Genomic DNA, 25643 nt, shown 5'->3' with positions numbered 1-25643 from the left:
CTCCTGGCTGGAGCCAGCTACACTATCACAGTCTCTCTGGGACAGGTGTAGGCCTGGGGGAGACAGCTATCAGGATTTGGATTAGACTGTCCTATAAAGGAGCAGATTAACTGGCTCTCTGAGCCCTGAAACCCAGGGGTTTTTTTTGTTTTGTTTTTTTTTTGCGGTGTGTGGGCCTCTCACTGTTGTGGCCTCTCCCGTTGCGGAGCACAGGCTCCATCGTGCGCAGGCTCAGCGGCCATGGCTCACGGGCCCAGCCGCTCCGCAGCATGTGGGATCTTCCTGGACCGGGTCACGAACCCGTGTCCCCTGCATCGGCAGGCGGACTCTCAACCACTGCGCCACCTGGGAAGCCCTGAAACCCAGGTTTTAATATTTCATTTTCTTTCTCTCCACCCCTTCCCTCTTCTTTTAAAATCCTTTCAAGCATTTGTTTTATTTTAGCAACCCCCTTGGTGACATTGGCAGTAGAACGACAGGGATAACACTTAACAGTCTGATTCCTTCAGATCAGAATCTTATGTCACCTAGATAAGGTATCAGAGGATGACAAGATTTGACCCATGGCTTATCCAAAATTGTGGAAGAGAATTAGTTTGCAGAGAAAATCTCTAAAAAAGACATTTCCAATCTTGCTACTATTTTGATTAAAACTCTGAAAACCCACAACTTGTAGCACAGGGTCAGTGTCCTGAGCATCTGACCTCTGCTCACTGTTTCTACCACCCACCTTGCATTTTTCACGCCACAAAACCCAAACGACTTACCGTTCTGCAGCATCACTTCTGTGGCTTGTTAGCCATCATTCCCTCTTCCTGAAATATAAACCCCGCTGCCCCATCCTTTGTCTACAAGACTGACATTCATTCTAAGACTTCTTAGGTACTGCCCTTTCCTTTGTACTGTCTTTGCCTGTGTGCACAGCCGGTGTTGTCTTTTTATGGTCATGTGATTACTCATCACATGCTCCTCTGCGCTATCAGAGAATGAGCTCCTTGACCTTCTGGGCCTGCCATGGCTGTGAACACACCGTGGCAAGGCTGCCCTCAGCAGTCAAGTGTGTTGGACTGAACTGAAGCTCTCAGGGAAATCAGAAGACCCCGCAGACTACCTTCCGAGGGCATTCAGGTTTTAAACAGACACAAGGGATCTGTCTCTTACCTTCCTTCCAGCTATGTAACCTCCCGAGGCGCCAAAGCTTTTGGTGAATGTGCCCATAAATACATCAATATCTCTGGGGTCCATTGCAAAGTACTCCATCACACCGCGGCCGGTCTGGCCCACGGACCCAATACTGTGAGCTTCATCTACGTAGAGGTAAGCCTTGTATTTCTTCTTTAGAGCCACGATCTGGGATAGACGCGCGATGGAACCTTCCATGCTAGGGCAGAAGGAGAAATGCTCATCACCCGTGTGTACCCTCCAGGGAGACTCCGTGTCACTCTCCCTTTCAGTACTTCTCAGACAGTCTGCCCTGACACCAGATGGGGATGGCAGAGACATGCTATTCCTTTCTTCTGAAGGCATATTTTATTTGGTGGAGACAAACCTCTCAATCTTGTAAGGCTGCTCTGGCATTATTTCACTTGGGGAAAAAAAATAATTTACATTCAGTGGATTTAAGTGCTTAGAGTTGTTATAGCTAATTCCCAAGTAAACAGCTCACTGCATTGTTGATCAATTTATCAATATTAGTAAAGCCGACTAGCATAACTAGACTGACTATGTTGGATTCTAGGTATTTTGCTAGTTTTAATTAAATTGCTCTATGTTGATGTATCTTCATCAGCCTGCTACTGTCTACTTGGTCAGTTCCCTCTGACCTAAGCTCAGTGCTTGAACTGCCAAAGATTAAAAGAAGGAATTAAAAACACACAAAAGAACTTTAAGACATCATAAATTTATTAAAGCATGGGAGAAAGTCCTTAGGGTCTCCTGTTCAGTCCTCACTGAACTCAAAGGCTTATTCGAGGATTCTGGTGGTGTCCCTTCTTTTCCTTTAGGGCAATGGTTCTCAATCTTGAGTGAGCATCAGAGTCCCTTGAATGGTTTGTTACAACACAGATTGCTGGGTCCCACCCACAGAGTTTCTGATTTAATAGGTCTGGGATGGGCTTCGACTTTGCATTTCTGCCAAGCTCCTGGGAGATTCTCCTACTGCTAGCTGGCAACAGCACTCTGAGAACCACCACTATAGATCAACTTTTGTCGCCTAAGTGCTTAATTTTTCATGGTATTATTGTAATTTTAAATTTACATGGTATTTTAAATTGCAAAAACACTTCTCTTCCGCCAGCAAAGGGAAAGACAGGAAGTAAATAAGCAAGTGAAATGAACATTGATATTTACATGGCACCTCTTGGAACCCAATGGATTTAGAAGAACTCTTGTCTTTAATCAGTTCTCAGAACACTTCTTAAGCTGTGTCCACAGCTCACACAGTTTTGACTGCACTGACAGGCGAGTTCTATGAAAACACACAGACTTACACCCTCACCCCCATGAAGGAGCTTGTCAAACAGTTTAAGCAACCCATCAATTTAGTTCAAGAACTAGTCAATTGACACAAACAGAGTTGACCTTCTCCCTTCTTAATTAGTTTATGTATTTATTTAATGTATTAAAAAATAATTTAAGTGTTAGGTCGATTCAGTCAAAACAGTCCAGCTGTTACATAGTTACCCAGACCAACAGGTGTTGGATGCTTTTTCTTTTTTTTAAAGGACTTTATTTTTCAGAGCAGTTTTAGGTTCACAGCAAAATTGAGTAGAGGGTACAGAGATTTCCCATATACCCCCGCCTGACATATGCATACCCTCCCCCACTATCAACATCACCCACCGAAGTGGTACATTTGTTTCAACTGATTAACCTACATTGGTGCATCACCATCTAAAGCCCATAGTTTATATTAGGGTTCACTCTTGGCCTTGTATGTGAAACCAAGCAGGACCCTGTGGGGCTCCTGGGCACAAAAGCCTTCTGTCCCCTGTTTCTTATTTGTAGGAAATAGGTTTCAGCTTTCATGACCTACCCTGAGTTCCAGAGGGCAGGTTCAAACAGTTGCTAATCAGGGAAGAGAGGGGATGCAGAGACAATGGAAGAGCAGTCAAGAAACAATAGTGCGGCCTTGGGTCAGGGTCCTGGTTCTGCCTCAAGGGATACACATAACAATATCTTCGAGCTCTTCTCATATTTACCCATTTGCCAACTGAAGGACATTTTGGTTGCTTCCAAGTTTTGGCAGAACTAAAACCCCCAACAAATGGAAGATGTTAACTACTTGATGAAGCGCTCTTCATTCAAGAGAGGTCAGTTTGATAACCTCCAGAACCACAGAAGCTCATCAAAAGACCACCAAAGGCCAGATTAAAGGAATGCAGGCCCTGCATACACCCTGAGCCTTATCAGCAGCTCCATCCTTGAACCATTGTTATAAAGCTCCTCACCAAATCCCCCCAGGTTGGGACACACAGTTTTGAGAGCATTAGCCCCTGTGTCCCCCTTTGTCTGGCAAAGCAATAATGTTATTCTTTTCTACTTCACCCAAAACTCTGTCTCCAAGATTTGATTTGGTATTGGCGCACAGAGGCTGAGTTTTGGCATCATACATTCTATGGGTTTGGACGAATGCATAATGACACGTATCCATCATTATAACATCACACAAACTACTTTCACTGCCCTAAAAATCCACTGTGCTTACCTACTTATCCCTCTCCACACCCAACCCATGGCAACCAGGGATCTTTTTGCTGTTTCTATAGTAATGCCTTTCCCAGAACATCATGTAGCTAGAATCATACACTATGTAACGTTTTCAGATTGGCTTCTTTCACTCAACAATATGCATTTAAGTTTCCTCCACATCTTTTCATTGGCTCCACAGATCATTTCTTTTTAGTGCTGAATAAAATTCTATTGGCTGGATGGACCACAGTTTATTTAGCCATTTGCCAACTGAAGGACATTTTGGTGGCTTCCAAGTTTGGGCAATTATAAATAAAGATGCTACAAACATCTGTGTGCAGGGTTTTGAGTGGACACAAGTTTTCAACTCCTTTGGGTAAATACCGAGGAGCATGGTTGCTGGATTGTATGGTCAGAGCATGCTTGTAAGAAACCACCAATCCGTCATCAAAAGTGGCTGGACCATTTTGCATTCCCACCAGCAGTGAATGAGAGCTCTGTGTTACTGCACATTCTTGCCAGCGTCTACTGTTGTCAGTGTCCCAGATTGTGAACTTCTAACAAGTGTGTAGTGGTATCTCATTGTTTTAATTTGTATTTTCCCTGATGGCATATGATGCGGAGCATCTTTTCACGTGCTTATTTCCATCTGTAAATCTTTGGTGAGGTATCTGTTAAGGTCCTTGGCCCATTTTTGAACCCGGTTGTTTGTTTTCTTATTGTTGAGCTCTAAGAGTTTTTTGTATCTTTTAGATAATGATGCTTTATCAAATGTATCTTTTGCAAATATTTTCTCCCAGTCTGTGGCATGTCTTTCTAATGCTCTTGGCATTGTCTTGCAGAGAAAAAGTTCTTAATTTTAATGAAGTCCAGCTTATTACACTTGTGCTTTTCACAAGGTCATTCTGAAAGGCTGTTTTCAGGTTTTAATGACATGAAGACCAAATAGAGTCATCTTCTCTTATAGAAGTTTGCAAGTTAATTCCAGTATTTTCTTAGAGTAATTGCTTGTTAAAGTTGTTTCCATTGACGGGGAGGAGGTCCAGCCGGCTGACTGCCTAAGCTGAGATGGTAGCCACACCACTTACTAACTGAGGACTTGGGCAACTTATTTGCTGTTCACTGCCTCAGTTTCCTCGGATATAAAGTAAGCATGATGATGGCACACTGCTCATAAGGCCCTTATCAGAATGACTAGAAATAATATTTGTAAAGTGTCTGACGTATAACGAGCACCCATTGGGTTGTTCTTGTTCTCAGGTGGAGCTTAGGAGGAAATGGTAGCAACGAGGCCTAATTTGAGAAATTGGGAGCCCTTGACAATGCTCTGTGTTGAATTTTCCAGGAAGAAAGCATATGGCTGTCATACATAATAAATGGCTGTATGCCCTCAAAATTCTAGAATCTTCTCATCTTTTAAAATGTTCTAAATTGGTAACACAAACATGCTAAAAGCCTGACATGTCACTAATAGCCATTCTTTGTTCTGGAACTGAGTTTGGCAGGAACCGGAGTTAATGTTGAACAGTTTGCAGACACTCCGGGCAGCTAATTAGCCATCTTTGCTTGGGCCGATCTAGCTGATGTTAGGACCCTGCTCACCTGGTTTATATTTCTTCCTCGAAGATTAATGACTCCACAATACTGCTGATTTCAGGAGTTAATGTAGGGCACACATGAGTCCTAGAGGGAATTCAGTTTTCATAAAGAACTATATTTACCCACACTAAGTTTTCATTCTCTCAATGTGACCAAATTTGAATTGAACCTTTCCCTGTAGTGAGATATTGGGTTTGGTGTTTACATGAAAAGGCTATCTATGTTATTGCTGCAAATTGCTGTCAAAGAACACTGCCAGAAACGATTTTAAAAAAACCCAAACAAACCTGAGAACAGTGTTTTATTCTTTCTTCCTGAGTGGAAGGTTGTGTTTTCTTTTGACTTGAATAGAAAAAAAAAAAAAACAACTAAAATACAACTGTAGGTAAAGATAATTCCACCAATTAATGTGAAGTTCTGTGCAGGGACTTGAATGATTTTTAAACCAGCAAGTCAGTGAATAATTTCTTTATATCTTTTCTATTACATAATGTATTAGCTGAGTAACAAGACTACTTTTTGAAATCTCCCTCTCACCACCTTCTCCTCCACCTATAAACCATATTACCTACTGGCAGGATTGGGATTTAAACCACTGGTTTGCCAACTTACATGGTGGAAAAATCTCCTTGGTGGGCCCTGAGTACAATCCAAGGGGAGAAAAGAAGGTGGAAAGAAAGGGGAAAAAAGGAACTGAGCTTAATTAAAAATAAAGTAACTACTGTTTTCTTTTTCTTTGTCTTTGTTTAAACCACAGAGGTATAGGTGAGAGTTTACCACTGAAGACCTCAGTCCTTAAACTTACATTATTTTGGGCAGGAGAATGGCTTACATTCTTAGAGGAAATGGCATTCTGAGATTTCAACATTTGTTTATATGTGTATTTTTGGAAAAGGTTGGACAGTATTTCGTGATTAATTTTATTTTGAAAGTTTGGGCTCCAGCTATGCTAGTTTATACCCCCAGTTATTTGGGACCTCTCTGCCCATCTCTGGTGTATTTTTGAATAATTTTGAGATTTTTTTGACCACCATGAATCAACCACTAGGCTTCTCAGAGACACAAAACTAGAAGACTGTGACTTTAAAACAATACTTAAAAGAAAATGCATGTGAGAACACTAAAATAATACTATTGTACTTCTAAACCCCAAATTATGGAATCATGGAACTCTACACTTCAAGTTTCAATCTCCCGATTTTACCGATGAAGAAACCGAGCCCTAGACAGGTTGATGCTGGAAGTCAGATGGATGACCTTGCATTTTCCACATTCACTTCATTGAATGTGGACACATGGGCTGATTCTTCTGTTTACATTGGGCCTCTGTCCCAGCAGGGCCACCTGGTTTGAACCCCACCTCTGATTTATCTCAGTTATCTGCCCAGGGGCAAGTTATCTAGGTCTTGCAACCCGAGTTTCTTCATCCTCACAATAAACTTAGTACTGGAGGCGCTTACTCAAAATAGCACATGTGAAATGTTTAGCAATAACACATGATAAATGTGAACCCTGTCCTCTGACACCCATCCTTCAGGAGTCAAACAGCTTCGGCATGCAGATGGCCTATTGCTTTCTGAGTTGCAACTTCCTCAACTGAAAATAAATTTAATGATGAAGACAGCTACCCTTGGTTGTGGGTTTACTATGCGCTGGGCTTCTCGAAGCACTAGCTTACGTGATCTCATTTAATTCTTACAAAAGAACCCTATGAAGGGCACATAGTTATAGGCAGCAACACAGGATCTACACCCATGTCCCAGGCCTCCCTCCAAATCCTGACTCCCCTATAGTCTGTATATAAATATTAATACATACATGATCTATGGATGACGATATTATTATTGCTACCATTATTATTATTATCATAACTGCTTTTGTGGAGTTTACTGACTTCTTGGATTTGGTATCTAGCCTTTTCTACCTTGATACCTACTTGAAACTGTCTGGTTTGGCTGACTGCTCTTTTTTGGAGTTTTGAAGAAATTGATTTATGGGAGCTGTCTGTGGTAGGGAGACTTTGCCCATGGGGGCAAACCACAGCCAGAGATAAGAAAGATCTGGGAGTGACACCCTAAGGAGGTTTTGTGTGAATTCTAACAAAGTATACATCCATAATACATCTCTGGAAAGTAAAAGTACATTTGTGAACTACTGGTTTCACATGCGTAACCCTGGCCCTTTGGAAAATCTTGTGGAAAATAATTTCATTTTCTGGTGAGAGCAGCAAATGAGAACATCCATATGTTCCAGAACTCTACTCTAGGCTAGTCTTATTTTACGGATGAGGAAACTGAGGTCCCAGGAGGTACTGAGGCCTGTTTAAGAAGGGTCCTGTTTCCTATCTATGAATGAGTGCCTTTAGGTCACAGTCTCATTTAAAGACAAGATTCCTGCGCAGGTGAGAAAAAAGGAACATCTCTGAGAAGGCAAGTCCACGGACAGTGGAGACTTCTCCCTGTATACATGTCGGGTTGATGGAGCTGCTGTGGTAGATTGCCTCCAAAGATGGTTGCCTGTAAGTCTTCCCCTCCCTGTATACACAAGCCAATCCTCCCATCAAGAGGTGGGGTCTGTTTCTCCTCCCCTTGAATCCGGGCTAGACTGGCGTCATGCTTTGACCAATAGAATATGGCATAGTGATGTTGTACCAGTTCTGGGCCCAGCCCTTAACAGGCTGGCAACTTCCGCTTTCATTCTCTTGGAAGCCAGCCACCATGTTGTGAGGAAGCTCTAGCTAGACTGCTGAACGAGAAAAACCTACATATAGAGAAAGCACTCCAGAGAAGAGGAAAGCATAAGGCACCTCAGTCAACAGCCAGTACCAAGAGCCCACACGTGTGAGTGAGGTCATTTTGGATGTTCCAGACCCAGCCAAACACCCCATAGAAAGCAGCCACATGAATGACCCCAACCAATGTCACATGGAGCAGAGCTGCCCAGTTGGTCCAGACAACCCACAGTAGCGTGGGAAATAATAACTCATTGCTGTGTAAGCCACCGTGCTTTGAGGTGGCTCGTTTCACAGCAGTAGGTCATTGGGCAGTCACCATTGCTAGTGAACCCTAAGCTGTGGTTTGTTGCCACCCTGTTTTGGACCTGAAGTCCACACCTGGCTCCCCTATCCTCCTGATATCATGGTAGGACCCAGGCCCAACATAACCATTAGCAGAGGGGTTTCTTTGTGTAACTGATGGGAATATTTGACAGTGAAACGCTGGTGGTCCACTTAATTTCAGCCATGATCAAAGTACTTAGAACACAACTTCTCTTTAGTGAAGCCAAGTTCTGTTTATTTGCAGTTGGGTTCTGTTTACTCTGGTTAAAGGAGATGCCCGTCTGCTCTCCCTCCGCTGATCTGTGCTCCCACCAGTCCAGGCTTGATTGACAGGTGTTTAGATAAGTTCTCCCCTCCCAAGCTGGCATCTGGCACAAATCACACAGGGAGAAAGACCCGTGCTTGAGGCTATGACAGCCCAGAGTCAAGATGAGATTATTTCCTAAAAGTAGCAAGTTCAGGGCCAGTGAGTGGTTACATTATTCTACAGCAGGGTTTCCCAAACTCGGCACTGTTGACATTTTGAGCCAGATAATTCTCCGTTGCAGGGCACTATCCTGGGCATTGTAGGAGGCTTAGCAGCATCCCTGGCCTCTGCCCACCAGATGCCAGGATGCCAGCAGTACTTTACTGCAGTTGTGACAACTGAAAATCGCCAGATGTGCTTGTGTGGTGCCCCCAGGGACGGATTCCATTAGCTGCAGAAAAAAAGGCTGCTCTTTATCTCAAGCCTCCTTTGCAGCCACGCTTCCCCTTGTTGGGAATTTAAGCCCTCACTCCCTTCCTTTTTTTTTTTTTTTTTTGCTGTACGCGGGCCTCTCACTGTTGCGGCCTCTCCCGTTGCGGAGCACAGGCTCCGGACGCGCAGGCCCAGTGGCCATGGCTCAGGGGCCTAGCCGCTCCGCGGCATGTGAGAGCTTCCCGGACCGGGGCACGAACCCGTGTCCCCTGCATCGGCAGGCGGACTCTCAATCACTGCGCCACCAGGGAAGCCCCATTCCCTTCCTTTTAATCTTGTTCACTTTCCCATAATTAACCCATAGGAAACATTGCTGTTGCTTCTTCTAACATTAAGATTGAGAATTGATTTAGGAGTGAGTAACTCTGAAGTAATGTTTCCTTGACTCATGGACTAGGGCATCCAACAGAAGACAAACTTGGGAGCAGTTTCTACCTTAGTAACGATCATTAATTCAGACATAGAATGAAGCAAATTCAATCACAACCAGCAATATGAAAGTGCAGCTCTGACTGGCTTAGTGGGTGTTTTGTCTGCTCAGCCTACGAGCTGTGGGAAGACAGCATGCCTTCAGATGCTAAGACGGTCTCCCCCTCTTCCCAGCTCTGCATCAAGAATTGTACTCCAGGTTAGCCTTACCTTGAAGAAAATGTGCAAGCTTTTTGTAGTCTGATGCTAACAATTGGCCAAGTTCAGCAAACCTGGACTCTGGGTGCACTATTGAGTTAGGGGCAGCTGGGTGCCCACCAGCAGTATCTACTTTCCTGCCTTTGTCATAAAGGCAAAGAGTGTTCTGAGGTTGAACAACCCATCCCCTAAAAGCCTTTGAAACTGTGGGGCAGCCAAAAGTAATGGAATCAATACAAGTTAGCAATGCTCTGTCAGGACGTTTCTGAAGACACCTTCTTAAGTACGCCAGCCTCCAGGGTGCTCCGCCATATGTATGGTCATTGAAAAGACAGGTGACCCAAGACCTGATGGTTCACATGGATAGCTCTGACTCAGGTCCCTTCATAACACCTATATCTAACTCATTTTTCCATTTAACTAGGAGAGGTCAGCCTTGCCCCATCTGTCAGCTCGCTGTGGGCCTCAGTGTGTGAATAGGTCTCCGGTTATTTACATACCTGTAGATGCCCTCCACTAGGATGAGAATCTTTTTCCAGGCTCTGCGGGTTCGAGGCTGGCCGTAGATTACAGCATCTCTCAGGAGCTTCTCTAGGCTTTGCATGTCTTTAAATAATACACACAAAAAAATTGAGTCATGAGAGGGCTTTTCTTTTCCTCCTTCATTTTCTTTTTGGAGAAGGCAGCAGATATTTTAGGCTCAGGCTCTGACCCAAACTTTCAGAGAGCAAAGTCGAAGTCAGAGAACACCTTGGGGGACAGACAAGTCTAGTTTTTAGTAAAAGTTAACTCCGACAAGCTGAGTAGTCAGGTTTGTAAAGCCAGCAGAATAAACCTCTAGTGGGAGCACATAGTTTCACAGGCTCTTCAAAGGCTGTCCTCACCTGCCTTAGCAGAGATTGCAGCTTTATATTAAGTGCATTTCTTAAACTTAAGCTTTGTTGCCAGGTGAAAATTAGCCCTGAGGGATATCATTAACTAACACTCACCAATCGATGGTTTAGCCACCAGCATGGTAGAGTTTAGCTGGTTTTGCACAGAACGGCAGCATTTTGGGCTGGCAGGGGTCTCACTGCCTAAGTTTTGGGAGGTGGGTAAATGGATGTGGTGTGGGGGCCATGTTCTGGTACAAAGCAGTCCTGGTTTCTTTCAAAACGTTAAGAAACTTTTGAAAGAATCATCATTCATTTGGGGAACCAGTAAAAATGTAGATTCCTTGTCTCACTCCTAGAGATTCTGGACCAGTTCGTGTGGGATGGGGTCCACAAGGGTTCATGTTTGGGGTCTTGGCACTCCTGGCTCCGTCACTCAAAGCCAGACCTATATTTTGAGCTACATAACTGTTTTCCAACCACATTTTAGACAAAACCATGGGTACCTCAAAATAAGCATTTCCAAGACAGAACTTGTGGCAGATGGCATCATTGGCCCCAATTCCTACACTCCCCTAATTTGAGTCCTTTGACAGGCGACCTCAGAGCCCTCCCACTAAAGGAATGGAAGATGTTTCCCTGCCTCTGGCTTGGGTTCAGCCAAGTGACATGCTTTGGCTAACAGAATCCAGGGAAGAGAGAGCAGGTTGGTTCCGCGCCTCAGCCTTAAGAGGCCTTACACGTTTCTGCTTTTCCTCTTGTGCTTCTACCAGTAACATGAAAAGAACACTCCCAGGCTAGTCCTCAGGTCCTGGGAGGGCCCCAGGAGAGGCTGAGAGACAAATAGGGCACAGTTAGCCCAGCCCACTTGCAGTCATGAGTAAGAAATAAGTGATATTTGTTGGATGCTACTGGGGTTTCGAGGTTGTTTGTTATGGGACTAGCTAAAGAATGCAGTCTCCAAAGGTCGTTCCTGCTCTAGTCCCTGGCTATCTTCCTCATATGGTTTCTCAGTATTCCCCAGCACACAGCCTCCCATCTCTCTTACATGCTTCCCCGCTCTTGTCTGTCTGGAGAACCTCCACCCACCACGCAAGCCTCCACTCAAACTCTTTTGGCCAATAGAACAGATTTTCTTTCTTCTTTGTGTCCTTGATGACTCATCTATTCTGGATTTAAGCACTCATCACACTGCTCATTACTTGAGTTCATGTCTCTTCTCCAGGGAAGGCAGGGACCTTATCTTATTCATCCTTTTAGCCCTAGTCCTAATGCTCAGTGCTAGAGCTAAAGTGATATATGATAGTTGAATCGCTTGTCTTTTCATGGAAAAGATTGTAGACCAGGAAACAGGAAAGGGAATGACACTTTGGGATCTAAATAGGAATTATGACAAAGGATAATTGCCTCATGCCTGCAGTAATATTTCTTTAATTAACTGTGTTTTTAGCTTTTTTTTTTAACATCTTTATTGGAGTATAATTGCTTTACAAAGGTGTGTTAGTTTCTTCTGTATAACAAAGTGAATCAGCTATACATATACATATATCCCCATATCTCCTCCCTCTTGCGTCTTCCTCCCACCCTCCCTATCCCATCCCTCTAGGTTAAAGACAGGCCGATAAATCTTCTGAGTCTTCACGTAAGATGTAGTGTTGTTTTAGTGTCACTACATCACTGACCACTAGATGGCAGCCAAGGAAACAGAAAGCAGCTTTCTTATTTTGAGAATTTCAGGGATAACAAACGTTCATCTTTAGACCTTTTGCTTTCAGCTGGGTTCCTAAAATGTTGAAGTAACCCATGTGATTGGGGGAAGCAGCTCCCTTTTCTATAATCCACCGCAGACCTGTTAGTCTCTGAAGGAAATAAAGAGCTGATGAATATAAGTATACCTGTTTACAGTTTTTCCTTCTGGGACTTGGAATTTACAAGTTTTTATACAGAAATGGCACATGGTGAATGTGACTCCGATGCCATAGTAATAAAAGCAAACCCAGACTCCAGAGAGTGGGCACAGAGGGAGCCGACCTCCACATAACAAAGGCCGCATACGACAAAGCCACAGCAGCCAACATCGTTCTCAATGGTGAAACACTGAAAGCATTTCCTCTAAGATCAGGAACAAGACAAGGATGTCCACACTCACCACTATTATTCAACATAGTTTTGGAAGTCCTAGCCATGGCAATCAGAGAAGAAAAAGAAATAAAAGGAATACAAATTGGAAAAGAAGAAGTAAAATTGTCACTGTTTGCAGATGACATGATACTATACATAGAGAATCCTAAAGATGCCACCAGAAAACTACCAGAGCTAAACAATGAATGTGGTAAAGTTGCAGGATACAAAATCAATGCACAGAAATCTCTTGCATTCCTATACACTAATGGTGAAAAATCTGAAAGAGAAATTAAGGAAACACTACCATTTACCATTGCAACAAAAAGAATACAATACCTAGGAATAAACCTACCTAAGGAGACAAAAGACCTGTATGCAGAAAACTATAAGACACTGATGAAAGAAATCAAAGATGACACAAACAGATGGAGAGATATACCATGTTCTTGGATTGGAAGAATTGGTATTGTGAAAATGACTCTACTACCCAAAGCAATCTACAGATTCAGTGCAATCCCTATCAAATTACCAATGGCATTTTTTACAGAAGTAGAACAAAAAATCTTAAAATTTGTATGGAAACACAAAAGACCTCGAATAGCCAAAGCAATCTTGAGGGAAAAAAACGGAGCTGGAGGGCTTCCCTGGTGGCGCAGTGGTTGAGAGTCCACCTACCAATGCAGGGGACACAGGTTCGTGCCCCGGTCTGGGAAGATCCCACATGCCACAGAGCGGCTAGGCCCGTGAGCCATGGCTGCTGAGCCTGTGCGTCCGGAGCCTGTGTTCCACAATGGGAGAGGCCACAATGGTGAGAGGCCCGCGTACCACACAGAAACAGAAAAAACAAAAAAAACAAACAAAAAAACAGAGCTGGAGGAATCAGCCTCCCTGACTTCAGACTATACTACAAAGCTACAGTTATCAAGACAATATGGTACTGGCACAAAAACAGAAATATAGATCAATGGAACAGGAAGCCCAGAGATAAACCCACGTACCTATGGTCAACTAATCTATGACAAAGGAGGCAAGGATATACAATGGAGAAAAGGCAGTCTCTTCAATAAGTGGTGCTGGGAAAACTGGACAGCTACATGTAAAAGAATGAAATTAGAACACTCCCTAACACCACACACAAAAATAAACTCAAAAGCAAACCCAGTGAACTAAATTAGCAGTCACTTAAAAGTGACTATTCTAAGGTTTTTGAAAATCTATACACGCAGAGATTATTGTACTGTTTATGCAATCAAGAGCGTCACATACATGTTAGAGCCTGAGTTTGGGAGTTTAAATGAACCCCACTAAAGAGATAAATTTCTCTCCATTCTTTTAATATCAGGCAGGACAGAAAACAAGCCTGCAAAAGACCTTGATGTGTTTTTTGTATTTTGCAGATGGCAGGAACTCATAGTGTTTGTCATGAATGGAGAGTTCGATGAGGAGAAGCTTTTAGCGGAACTTCAGAAAACCCTCAGTGTCCACACACTGGGATCCTTGAGCAAAGGGAAGATCAATCAGCCATTGTTCTGCCATGGGAGACAAACTCACTAACCTCTTAGAATCACAGAAGCTAGACAGAGAAAGACATGACTTCACTCACTGTGGGATTCTGGACCCATGTTAACATCTGGTAGTTTCTGATTTTTAGGTCCTTGCTCTATAATTCTACAGTGTGTGGGTCACAGACCTATAGGATTCAGGGGATTGTGGTTTATGTTCTTGCAGGCCTTATGAGGTTCTACAGTTTCAGCAAATCACATGCTAACATCTGCAAGGGATTTTCAAATAATGATGCTTATTAAAGCACTTATACCCGTATTATGTTAATCCTCATGACACCTCTGAACGATTAGGTTTTGGTTCTTTTTTTCAGATAAGCAAACTCATGCAGAAGGTTTGTAAAACCAATAACAACCAAAAAAAAAAAAAAAAAAAAAAAAAACACCCTAAGCCCAAACAAACCAGCTTCTTGCTGGAGTATACAGAAAATCCTGAGATACAGAAATTAAAAGAATATAGTTGACGCCATCAAGATGCACTCACACAGTGCTAACTGTACCATCATGTTACAAAGTTATAATGACACACTGTGGATTTGTAATCACCACAAATTTGAGTACCAACAACGCCTTAGACATTATTCACCACCAAGTCTGGCCCATCGAGGCGGGGTCCTTTGGTTTGTGATGGGCTGAGAGGAGGGAGCCGGCATGGTGGGTGATGAGACATGGCCTGGGGTCCACGTTCTGGTGCAAAGCAGCCCTGGTTTGTCACGGGTTAGGGAATTACTAAATCCCAGGGAGAGTCCAGCTATGTGCCCAAAGCTCCAATCAGGCTTAGGTGACAATGACGCTCTGCGAGCCTGTTCCTGCACCTGTCCTTAAATTCAAAACCCTCATAATATCAGCAAGCCTCCGGGATCTGTGGAAACTACACATACAGTCCTGTGAGAAGGGAGCCCAAGTCAACAAAGAAGCCGTAACCTTCTCAGAAGGGAGGTTGGTGTAGTTCAAAAAGTGTCTTCCTAAAGATAAGAGCTAGGTCTCTGGCTTCTTTCTTACTTTCCTGTACAGCAGAAACAGTTTCTCCTGCCTCAGCTGCCTCTTTCCTCATCTCTTGTGCAACCGAGCTTTTGTTGAGACACGAGAACTTGGCCATCCCTCCGTGCCCTGCCCTGCTCTCCATCTAGGGCCCGTGTTCAGGGCTGAAGGGCAGCCTCCACTTTCCTTGTGCTGCCCAGTGTGCTTGCTGGTTCACCTTCATCGCTCAAAGCTCCAAGAAACCTGCCTCCACCTGCATTTAGATATGTCCTCTTGTTCCCTGCTCTGTGGGCTTCTTGCCAAAATCTTTTCATGCCTACACAGGATAGACAGCTACTCAACAGCTATTTCTTAAGTGGAAAGATGTTTGGATGATGAAGAAATACTACTTGTTACTCTAATTCCTTGCCCTCCCCCCATCTTTTTCCTGTTCTTCGTGTTCCTTCAGGGATAATCAGTTTCATCCTTCAATATTGAGCCCAAATGTGAACTATTAAGCAGTAGGTACTTAAACAACTGTGAATGATGATAAACTATTCTTATTTTTAAGATGGTTTGTGGGGAACTGCCCCCTTGTGTAGCCTTTGGGGGAAAACATAATCATAATGTCCAGTTCCGGCCAGCAAAGCAAATATTTCTCTCAAAGTGACATTTATAGAGTCTCCTCCATGAGATCAATGAGGGCATTTCTGATGCATTGAAAAATGGGTGCGGGACTTCCCTGGTGGCGCAGTGGACAAGACTGCACTCCCAATACAGGGGGCATGGGTTCGATCCCTGTTCAGGGAACTAAATCCCACATGCATGCCGCAACTAAGAGTTTGCATGCCACAACTAAGGAGCCCGCCTGATACAACTAAGACCCGGCACAACCAAATAAATAAATAAATATAAAAAAATGTTTTAAAAAAGAAAGAAAAATGGGTGCCTTCAGGGTCTGCAAATATGTTTGCAGGTGTCACGTGGCCTTTTGTGGGTCAAAGAAGCAAGGTGAGCTTCCTGGAAGTAGGCAAAAGGCAGCTGGGAGCAGAGGAGCTGGGCTGGGCAGAGGATGAGGTAGGTGCTAGGGGCAGGGCCTACTTACCCAGGGGAGAGGGTCATCCCAGAAACTTCTGACCTTGGGCACATGAGGTGAAGAATGGGTAGAGCCTAATGCACGGGGACAGAGTGTCCCATGAACTCAGACTCTGGGCCTGATGAAGCATGGAGGGCTCTGCTCCTTAGAGAAGGGCCTGTGGGACTAGACAGAATGCTGAATAGGATCCCTGGGGAGTGGGGTCAGTGCAGGAAGGTGAGCCTTGATTCAGGGAGCCCAGGGGTCAGCACCTGGATCCTGTGTCTCAGGTCAGGGTGCAGTCAAGGGCGCCCAGTGAATGCTGGCTGCGTCCGCCTAACCCAACTGCCCTGACCCGGGACAGTTGCATGGGAGATGGAGGCATCACTCTACCATCTGGGGGAGGCAGGGAATGGAAAGGAGGTCAAAGTTCATTGTGTTTAGAAATTGGAACTCTGAAGTCAGACCTCCTCTATTTAAATCCCAGCTCTGCCTCTTTCCAGCTGTCTCTAAACAAGTCACCTCACCACTTTGTGCCTCTTCCTTCATCTGTAAAAAGGGGAGAATCGGTAGGTGACCTGTTGTGAAGTTGGAGCTAAAAGGAGTGAGTGCATGTGAAAGTTTCATTACAACAAGGGTTGAACACTCTTACTGTTAAAAGATATAGGGGTAATTGCTTCATTTGTTAAACAACCTAGTTCAGGAGTCTTGAGATTGAAAATGTCGTGGCTTGTAAAGTAATCTAAGTGATGTTTATAGGTTTGACCTTCCACTCAAATGACACTCATGAGCCCTCACTCCGCAGAAGAGGTAGGGCTCAGAGTTTTCCCACAAACACTGCATCCTTTGTTCTTCTTCCTCTTGGCCTTTAAATGCCTCTAGATAGAATCCTGGTTCTTCCTCTCCACTTTTTTTCCCCCTAAACCACTCCAAATTCTTGGTGTGCTCATTCCTCTGACCTTATGGCAACTCTCCTAGCTCAAAAGACTGCTTCTCCTCTTCAAGACCAGCTCAAGAAGCCCTTTGTGACTCACTTGAGTCCAGAGATTACCTACAGCCTTGCTGCTCCAAGTACAGTCTTGTACCAGCCGCATCAGTATTGCCTGGGAGTTTGTCAGAAATGCAGGTGCTCAGACCCCCGCCCAGAACCACCAAATCCAAGTCTGCATTTCAACAAGAGCCCCCACGGTGACTCCTTGTACCTTAAAGACTGGGAAACATTGTTCTAGGATCTACATCGTATGCATTTACCAGTAAAGTGAGCAGCTACAGGAAAAAAAATAACTCAGTTCTGATTTCCCCAAATCTCTGAAAGAAGTGGTTGACCTTTCCAGAGAGTTAAAATTTACCCAGGGTTTGAGGTCCTGGAATTCTCAGGGTGCTAATATACTCAGCCCAGAGGACATGTTTACCAAAGGCCTCCGGGTACCCCACAGTGCTTGGACCCATTTCCTCAATGCACCAGAATCATGAAGGAGACCAAGCCTGTGGGTCCCTGGTTGGAGTTGATGCCTCGGCTTGTGCTGTAAAATGGCTGGAGAGTCTGTCCTGTGGTACCAATGAGTCACAAAGGCAAACTAAGGGTTGGCTATTTCGCTGAAGCTGCCCAAAGTAGAAAGTGCAAGGAGATATTCTCAGCACGTAGCCAGAGGCATTCAGAGGCCAAACTTCAGCTTCTGAGTTAAGATTCATGTTACTAACAGGATAAGGCATCATGCTAGATTGATTTTCACACAAGAACCCACAGCTCTCTGTGTTCTACATGTGGTCTGGCAGTTGCTGGACTTAGTGAGTGGGTAAGAGTGCCATCCAGAGCTGTCCATGTACCTGTATCCTCTCAGCCCAGCTCCTTATTGCAGACACAGGCAATTCTTTGTCCAAGACATATTTTTCTGGCTGTGGGAGCGTACTCAGCCTGAGTCAGGACAGCCCTCAACCAACCACCAGCGGGCACTGGTGCATAAATACCCCAGTTCCCACCCCTCAGGTGGGATAACACTGAGGCATGTCTATACTGGCACCCAGAGTTTCCTAGTAAGCTTGAGCTCCAGGTGTTTACTGTGCTAACATGCTTGACAACACGCCCTTTATTGGCCGCCTCCCCTGCTCTGTCTTCATCCCCTGTTTCTCTGCCTGCGTCCTGGGATCACTTCCTAAATAAATGACTTGCCTTCACATCCATGTCTCAGGTCTGCTCCTAGGGGAAATGAACCAAGACAAGAGCAACAGACTTGGGTTTGAATTTTGACTCTCACCACCATATGTCATGCGTGTGTCCTTGGGCAGGTCATTCAATCACTTTGAGCATTGTTTTCTCTTAATAAGTAGGAATGATGAAGAGAAACAGGAATCTGGATTTTTGTTAAATTTAAACGGTTGATTCTATAAAGGGCTTAACGTAGCGCTTGGCAGCAGCGAATGTTGAATAAATGAGAGTTTGGATCTCAGTACAGTCGTCCCTTGGTATCCAGGGGGGATTGGTTTCAGGAGCCCCTGTGGACACACGAATCTGCAGACGCTCAAGTCCTTTATATAAAATGGCATAGTGTTTGCGTATAACCTACGCACAACCTCCCATATACTTTAAATCATCTCTAGGCTATTTATAACACCTATTACAATGTAAATGCTGTATAAGTAGCTGCCAGCATGCGATAAAGTTTTGCTTTTTGTAACTTTCTGGAATTCTTTTCTCAAATATTTTCCATCTGTAGTTGGTTGAATCTGGTGGATGTGGAACATGCAGAAATGGAGGGCTGACTGTAATTGTAACATTTGCAATCCAGGAAGAAATAATCCCTGGTGATAAATTCTGCTAAAACTGCACTTCTGAGTTGTCTACTTTTCCTTAGAGAGTATAGCTTTTGTGTGTTCTGATTTTGTTCAGTTCCCCATTCTGATTTTGTGGGAAATAAAGATATGATGAATAGCTTGAAGCTGTTGGTCAATCCAGGTCACATAGGATTCAAAGTTTATTATGATGGTCTGCAATGGTTTGACTACACTTCGGGTATATTTTTCGCATACAGAATGCAAAAATTCAAGGGCCCAGAATTCTGATTTATTTACTATGGCTCTAAATAACAAGTGGGTATCCTCTAGTATTGATCTACGTAAAAATAGGACCTCTTCTCCCCCCACAGTCAGGAGAGTATCCTTAAGATATAAGCAGAGGACACAGGTGGAGCAAAGTCCAGGAAAGAAGAGCAAGTGTGGTTGTATGAAATCCCATAATCCTGATGTTTAAGAACATTCCAGTTTAGGAGGCCATTCTTAAACTCCGTCTCATAAGTTATTAGCTCCTATCTGGGCCGGTTGCATGCCTCCTGCACACATAGGAAGGTAACTTTCATTTTCTGCAGATCCTTCAAAAAATCTCCACGTTATCATTTCAATCTGCATGGATATGTATTAAGGATTAAAGCATCATTGTTTACTGAGGTGTTTAGTATTATCCTGGGAATAGTAAAGCAAGAAAGAGCGCCAGCAACAACTGATGCCTTAGCTATTAGGACTCCATTTAATTATCTTCCCCTCCACATGCCATCTCACCTCCAGGACCTCTCAAGTGAGAAGTCGTTTCAAGGACCCTGGAGGTAGGCTTGCTCTCAAAGGTGGCAGTTTCTGTGGTGTAAATACAACAGCGGGGAGAGTTGTTCATGGGTAAAAGTCCTGTTGAGCACATTAGTGAGTGAGAACAAGGGATCTGTGTACCTGAGAGTGAAAGTGTATTAGTTTCTTACAGCTGCTGGAAAAAATTAACACAAACGTAGGGCTTTACGAAACACAAATTATCTTACAGTTCTGGAGGCCAAAACTCTGAAATGTGTCTTACTGGGCTAAAACCAAGTCGAGGTGCTTTCTTTTCTGGAAGCTGGGTCGGGGGGGACCCATTTCCTTGCTTTTTGCTGCTTCTAGAGGCTTCTGGCATTCATTGGCTGTGGTTTCTTTGATCTCCAAAGCCAGCAGTGGCTTGAAGTTTTTCTCACGTGGCATCACTCTGACACTCACTCTTCTGTTTCCCTTTTCCACATTTAAGGACCCTGTGATTACCCTGGACCCCGTGCAATCTCTTTATTTTAAGCTTATCTGAGTAGCAACCTGAATTCCATCTGGATCCTTCATTCCCCTTTATCACAAAATATAATATGGTCACAGGCTCTGGGGATTAAGACACAGGCATGTTGGGGGACCATTATTCTACCTCCCACAGAGAACTAAAGAGCCACAGCAGTTCATACATAACAGAGCGTCATGGATTAAATGATGGACTCTGACCCTCACTGCATGCTCTTCTTAATTGGAAAAAGCAGGATTTGTACAGACAGTGCCAGGCTTCACCACTGAGGGGCTCTATGATCTTGGACAGGTAGGTATTCAACAACCTATTTAGGCCTGAATCTCCTCACCTGTAAATGAGGACCGTCCACAGGGTTAAATAAATACATAAGAGAAGGTTATTAGCTCAGCATCTGGCACAGAGTAAATTCTCAATAACTGCTATTTGCTGGTATAAAATAACCATAGCAAACATGTATTGTAAAGATACAGATAAAAACTGTTATCTATTATCTGGGAGTATAAAGAGAGAGCATGAGGATTAAGTTACTGAATGTTTTAAGAGATGTGTAAAATTGGAAGATAAAATGAAATCCTTGAATTATAATTTCGGTAAAGGATTAAGGAATTACAATTTTGTCTGAAAATAATTTCAAACTTATCAAAAATATTTGCAAGAATAAGAATACTACAAAGCACACCCAGATACATTTTACTCAGATTCATCTATTAACACTGAATCCCATTTACTTTATCATTCTATCATCTATCTATTATCTATCTATCTACCTATCTACCTAACTATCTATCATCTATCTATCTATCATCATCATCATCTCTATAGAATTTCCAAGGGAAGACTGGTGAATGGTACAATTTGGGCTGAATTCCAAATGATAAATCCAGATAGAGAAGGTGAGATATTGCGATTTGTAATAAGAAATGATGTATTTGGTCTTCATCCACTACACTGTTCCTGGCACATAGCTCCTAAAACACTTAGAATTTCCTAGGTGCCGAAAGCTATATTGGTGTCTTTTGTTATGTTAATGAGGTGACTTTTGGAAAGCACCTAAGGATGGGGGCTGGTTGCCAGGGGAACTGAACAGTGATTAGAGGGTTGGAATTTTCAGTCTTTCCTTCCAATCTCTGGGGAGGGTTAGGGGCTGGAGATTGAGTTCAATCACCAGTGGCCAATGGCCAATGATTTAATCAATTGTGCCAATGAGACCTCCATAAGCCCTCAGAAGGATGGGGTTCAGAGAGTTTCTGGGTTGATGAAACAAACCTGGAGATTCAGGGAGAGGTTGTGGAAGCTCCTGCATGCTTTCCCACCCACCTTGCCCTGTGCATGTCTTCCATCTGGCTGTTACTGAGTTATAACCTTTTATAGTTAGCTGATAATCTAGTAAGTAAACTGGTTTCCTGAGTTTTGTGAGCTGCTCTAGCAAATTAGTTGAACCTAAAGGAGAGGGTGATGGGAACTTCTGATTTTTAGCTGGTCACTCAGAAGCACAGGTGACAACCTGGACGTGAGATTGGCATCTGAAATGGGGACAGACCTGTGGAGTCTGATGCCGTCACCAGGTAGATAGTATCAGAATTAAGTTGAATTGTTGGATGCCCAGCTGGTGTTGCAGAATTTCTTGGTGGTGTAGAGAACCCCACACACATTGGAATTGGTTCCTGAATCATTAAAGGGATAAGAGATCTGCTTTGAGGAGAGCCGATCTTTACAATCCATAAAGACATCTTTTCCATCTGATGCTGTTCAAAGTTTTAACTCAAAGTTGCTTGTATCTCTGTTTTCATCTCCCCTGGACACCTGGGAGGGCTACTAAATGCTGCGAGCAAAGCTAATCCCTCCAAGGGACAGCATGGCACACAGCAGAACAGGCACTTTTCCTTGCTTCTTGAAGTACATACATCTTGGCTTATATACATGTCTTTGTGGCTCTACATTAACTGGCCAAGGAAGGCCTTAATTTTAAGGCTCTTCTCCAGTAGTTCAGCCCCACACTCAGGACACGCTTGGGGGTCTTGCTGTCTTTGCACACTGCAGATTAACCTTCTGTTTGAAACGTCCTTTCCCTCACCCCTGAATAGAATTCTCCTAATCCTTCAAAGTCTATGGCAAATGCTATGCATTTCATGCAATCCCCTTAATGAGATGACCTCTGCATTCTTCTGGGTCACCATAATGTTCTCTACTATCCCTTAGTGGCGCTGGTGATGACAATGACAAGGACAATAATAATCATAATAACACAGCAGGTACAAACAATTCAGTAGTTTCTATTACCAGGTATTGTGCTAAGCACTTTATATTCCTTCTCCAGCATACCATGAATCAGGCATCATAATAGAGATTATTTTTGGAATTAGTAAATAGAGATCCAAGAAGGTTAAGTAATTTTCCTAGGACCACATGATAATAGGCTATAGGACAAGGACACTAACGTCTGGATCGAGGCCTATACTTTTTAGAAAAAATACCAAATTGATGGTTTTAAATTTATATATGCTGTATGATAATTAACAAGTTGGGAAAATTTATTTACAAGGAAATGTATAGATCTTAAGTACACAATGCAATGAATTTTAATAAGAACGTGAGCATCACCCCACTCAAAATAATAACATTTCTATCACCCCAGAAAGTTTTTCATGCCTCTTCTTACTAATTTTCCTCCCCTACAAGGAGAGGCTAGTATTGTTGTGATTTATATCACCACAGAGTTGTTTTATCTGGTTTGAGTTTTCTATAAGCAAATTCATACTGTGTGTACTCTTTTGTATGTGGTTTATTTAATTAAAAATGATGTTTCTTGAGAGTCATCCACTTTGTATCAGTAGTTTATTCCTTTTTTATTGTAGAATTGTCTTCTATTATATGAATAAGGCTTTTTTTTTTTTCTATTCTCCTATGCTAGATATTTGGGTTGTTTCCAGTTTTGAACTTTTATGAATAAAGTTCCTATGAAACAGTCTTGCACAAAACTTTTAGTGGACATATGCTTTCATTTCCCTGGGAATTCTGAGCTGTGGGATTTCTGGGTCATAGCATAGGGATGTGTTTAGCTTTACAAGATTTGCCAAAGGGTTTTCTAAACGAGTTGTGCCACTTACACTCCAGTTATGGGATGGGTGAGTGTTCTAATTGCTCCACACCTCTGATAACATTTGATGTTGTCATCTTTTGGAATTTAAGTATTCCAGTGGATGTGAAAATGTACATTTGTCAAAGCCTTTACTCTTAACCACTGCACGATACTACATGGCCCTTTTTCGCTTCAACCCATGATAATTACTTTTGTATATATCTGCTCCTCCTACTAGATTGTAAGCTCTCAGTTAGCTAAGTTATTACCTTATCATTTTTATAGTTCTCCAAAGCCCTAACATAGTGCCTGAATCAGAAAAGTTGTTCAATAAATGCTTAGTGAGTTTTGGCTTAGAACACTTTTTCTGCATTTTGTGGTTCCCTTTACCAACTTTAGACCAGGAGTATAAAAGAGTGTTCATCATGGTGAGAGGAAGCCTGAGGATAGTTAATGTGACAATGTGTGTCTGGTGATATATCTCCGGGTATACTGGCAAGATCCAGGGTCAGCTTAGATGAAATGAGGTAGAAAATAACCTTATATTAGGGCTTATATCCCTCACTATGCATCAGAATCACGTGGGGAACTCTGAAGAAATGCAGCTGCCTTGGTCCCAACCTGAATATTTGAATTCACTTGGTCTGTAGGTGGACCGAGTCACTGACCTTTCATAGATATTCTTAGATGTTTCTATTGTGCAACTATGACTGTGATATTCCATTGTCCTCAGTAGAACTGAGTGAAGAAATGAGTGGCTGCCATTGATAGATGTTTCTCTCCAAGAGTGAGATCATCACGTTTAATCATATCCATGGATGCAGCTACAGTTGAATAATTATCCACTATTTCCTTTTTCCTTCCTCAAGAAGACAGAATTTTTGATCACCAATTACCTGCCTTGCCAAAGAATCAAAAAGCATAGCATACTGTGCTAATGTCAAAAGCATTTTCCTTCATCTCCTAATAAATTCATTTTTTGAACCCCTGAAAGATGTCTACTCCAAATATGAGTTCCCAGCACTGTGAAGATAATTTGAATCTGGATGTGACAATTGATGATAAATGAAGAAAAAGAAACAGAACTGGAGGAACTAAACTTGGCTTATCAGAGATGAAAGCAAAGACTGAGTGGTTGATGTAACATTAAGAAATGGAGTCAACATATTTTGAATTAGCATTGAGCTAATTGTCAGAGATGAGCTGTAGGTCTGAGGGGCCTCAAGTCTGGTTCTTGCAGAGTTACTGGCCCTGAACTTCACTCCAGAGTGTTCTTCTCACACAGCTGCTGAAGGGGGTTCAGTAAAGGCATAACCAGAACTCACCCCCTCAGTGAGAGGAAATTTTTCATCAGAATGACTCTACAAGTTGGAAAAGGGGGGTCACTTTGGAATGCTCCCATGCATTGGCTTTCCTCTCTTGGGGGATAATTGTTTTACGGTTTGAGGTTTCTGTGAGGTGGGCATAACAGAACTGGAACAATTCTTCCTCACTTCTTTGTTTTCTTCTTCTCACTTCAATCTTTGTTACTTCCTTGGAGAATGAAGGGAGAGTGGCAAGGAAGAGGAACAGGGAAAAGTAGAGGGGGAAGGAAAGCAGGAGAGAATAGCAGTGAGAAAGAAGAGAGAGAAAACAAGTGTGTGTGTGTGTGTGTGTGTGTGTGGACACATGCATGCACACAGACAGAAAGGAGAGTTCTGATGACAGTAATAAAGAATTAGGATCAGGAACTTTGAACTAGGAGGATCCTTACACATCATATTTTTGAACACCCTCATTTTGCAGTTGGAAAACTGAGTACAAGAAAGAGGAAAGGATCTACACAAGGTGATGCAAAAAGTCAGGGGCAGAGCTGGATGAGAGAACTCAGGTGTTCACCACCACCTCCTTCTAAGTATTTCCTAATACTTCCCATGCTGCCTTGACCTCATTACAAAACCTCACACCCAGGAGCCTGAAAGGGCACTGCAATGACACTGACTAGATGGTTTGTGTGTGTGTGTGTGTGGGGTTGGGATAGTGAAAGAAGGCATTTAGGCTAAGGAACAAGATCACTTTTTACCTGACTATAACTTAAAACTTAAGTCTTCACATGGAAACAACCTAAATGTCCATTGACAGATGATTGGATAAAGAAGATATGGTGCGGCTACCAGTGTCTTCTGCGTAGAAAGAGT

General features: G+C 43.1%; 1 protein-coding gene across 3 annotated transcripts in view; it reads right to left on the bottom strand.

Moving 5' to 3' along the window:
* Positions 1–25643, bottom strand: part of SPTLC3 (serine palmitoyltransferase long chain base subunit 3) — a 125840-nt gene that overhangs the window by 42225 nt on the left and 57972 nt on the right. For all 3 annotated transcript variants that reach the window (XM_032603781.1, XM_032603783.1, XM_032603782.1), the window contains 2 exons: positions 10214–10319; positions 1162–1381 (listed from right to left, as the gene is read on the bottom strand). In XM_032603781.1, the coding sequence (XP_032459672.1) occupies positions 1162–1381; positions 10214–10319 (326 nt within the window). The remainder of the gene's footprint in view (positions 1–1161; positions 1382–10213; positions 10320–25643) is intronic.

This window comes from Phocoena sinus, chromosome 15 (assembly GCF_008692025.1).
Source record: "Phocoena sinus isolate mPhoSin1 chromosome 15, mPhoSin1.pri, whole genome shotgun sequence".
In the NCBI taxonomy this organism is placed as follows: Eukaryota; Metazoa; Chordata; class Mammalia; order Artiodactyla; family Phocoenidae; genus Phocoena; species Phocoena sinus.
The sequence above is the reverse complement of the archived record's forward strand: the minus strand, read 5'-3'. Positions and strand labels throughout refer to the sequence as shown.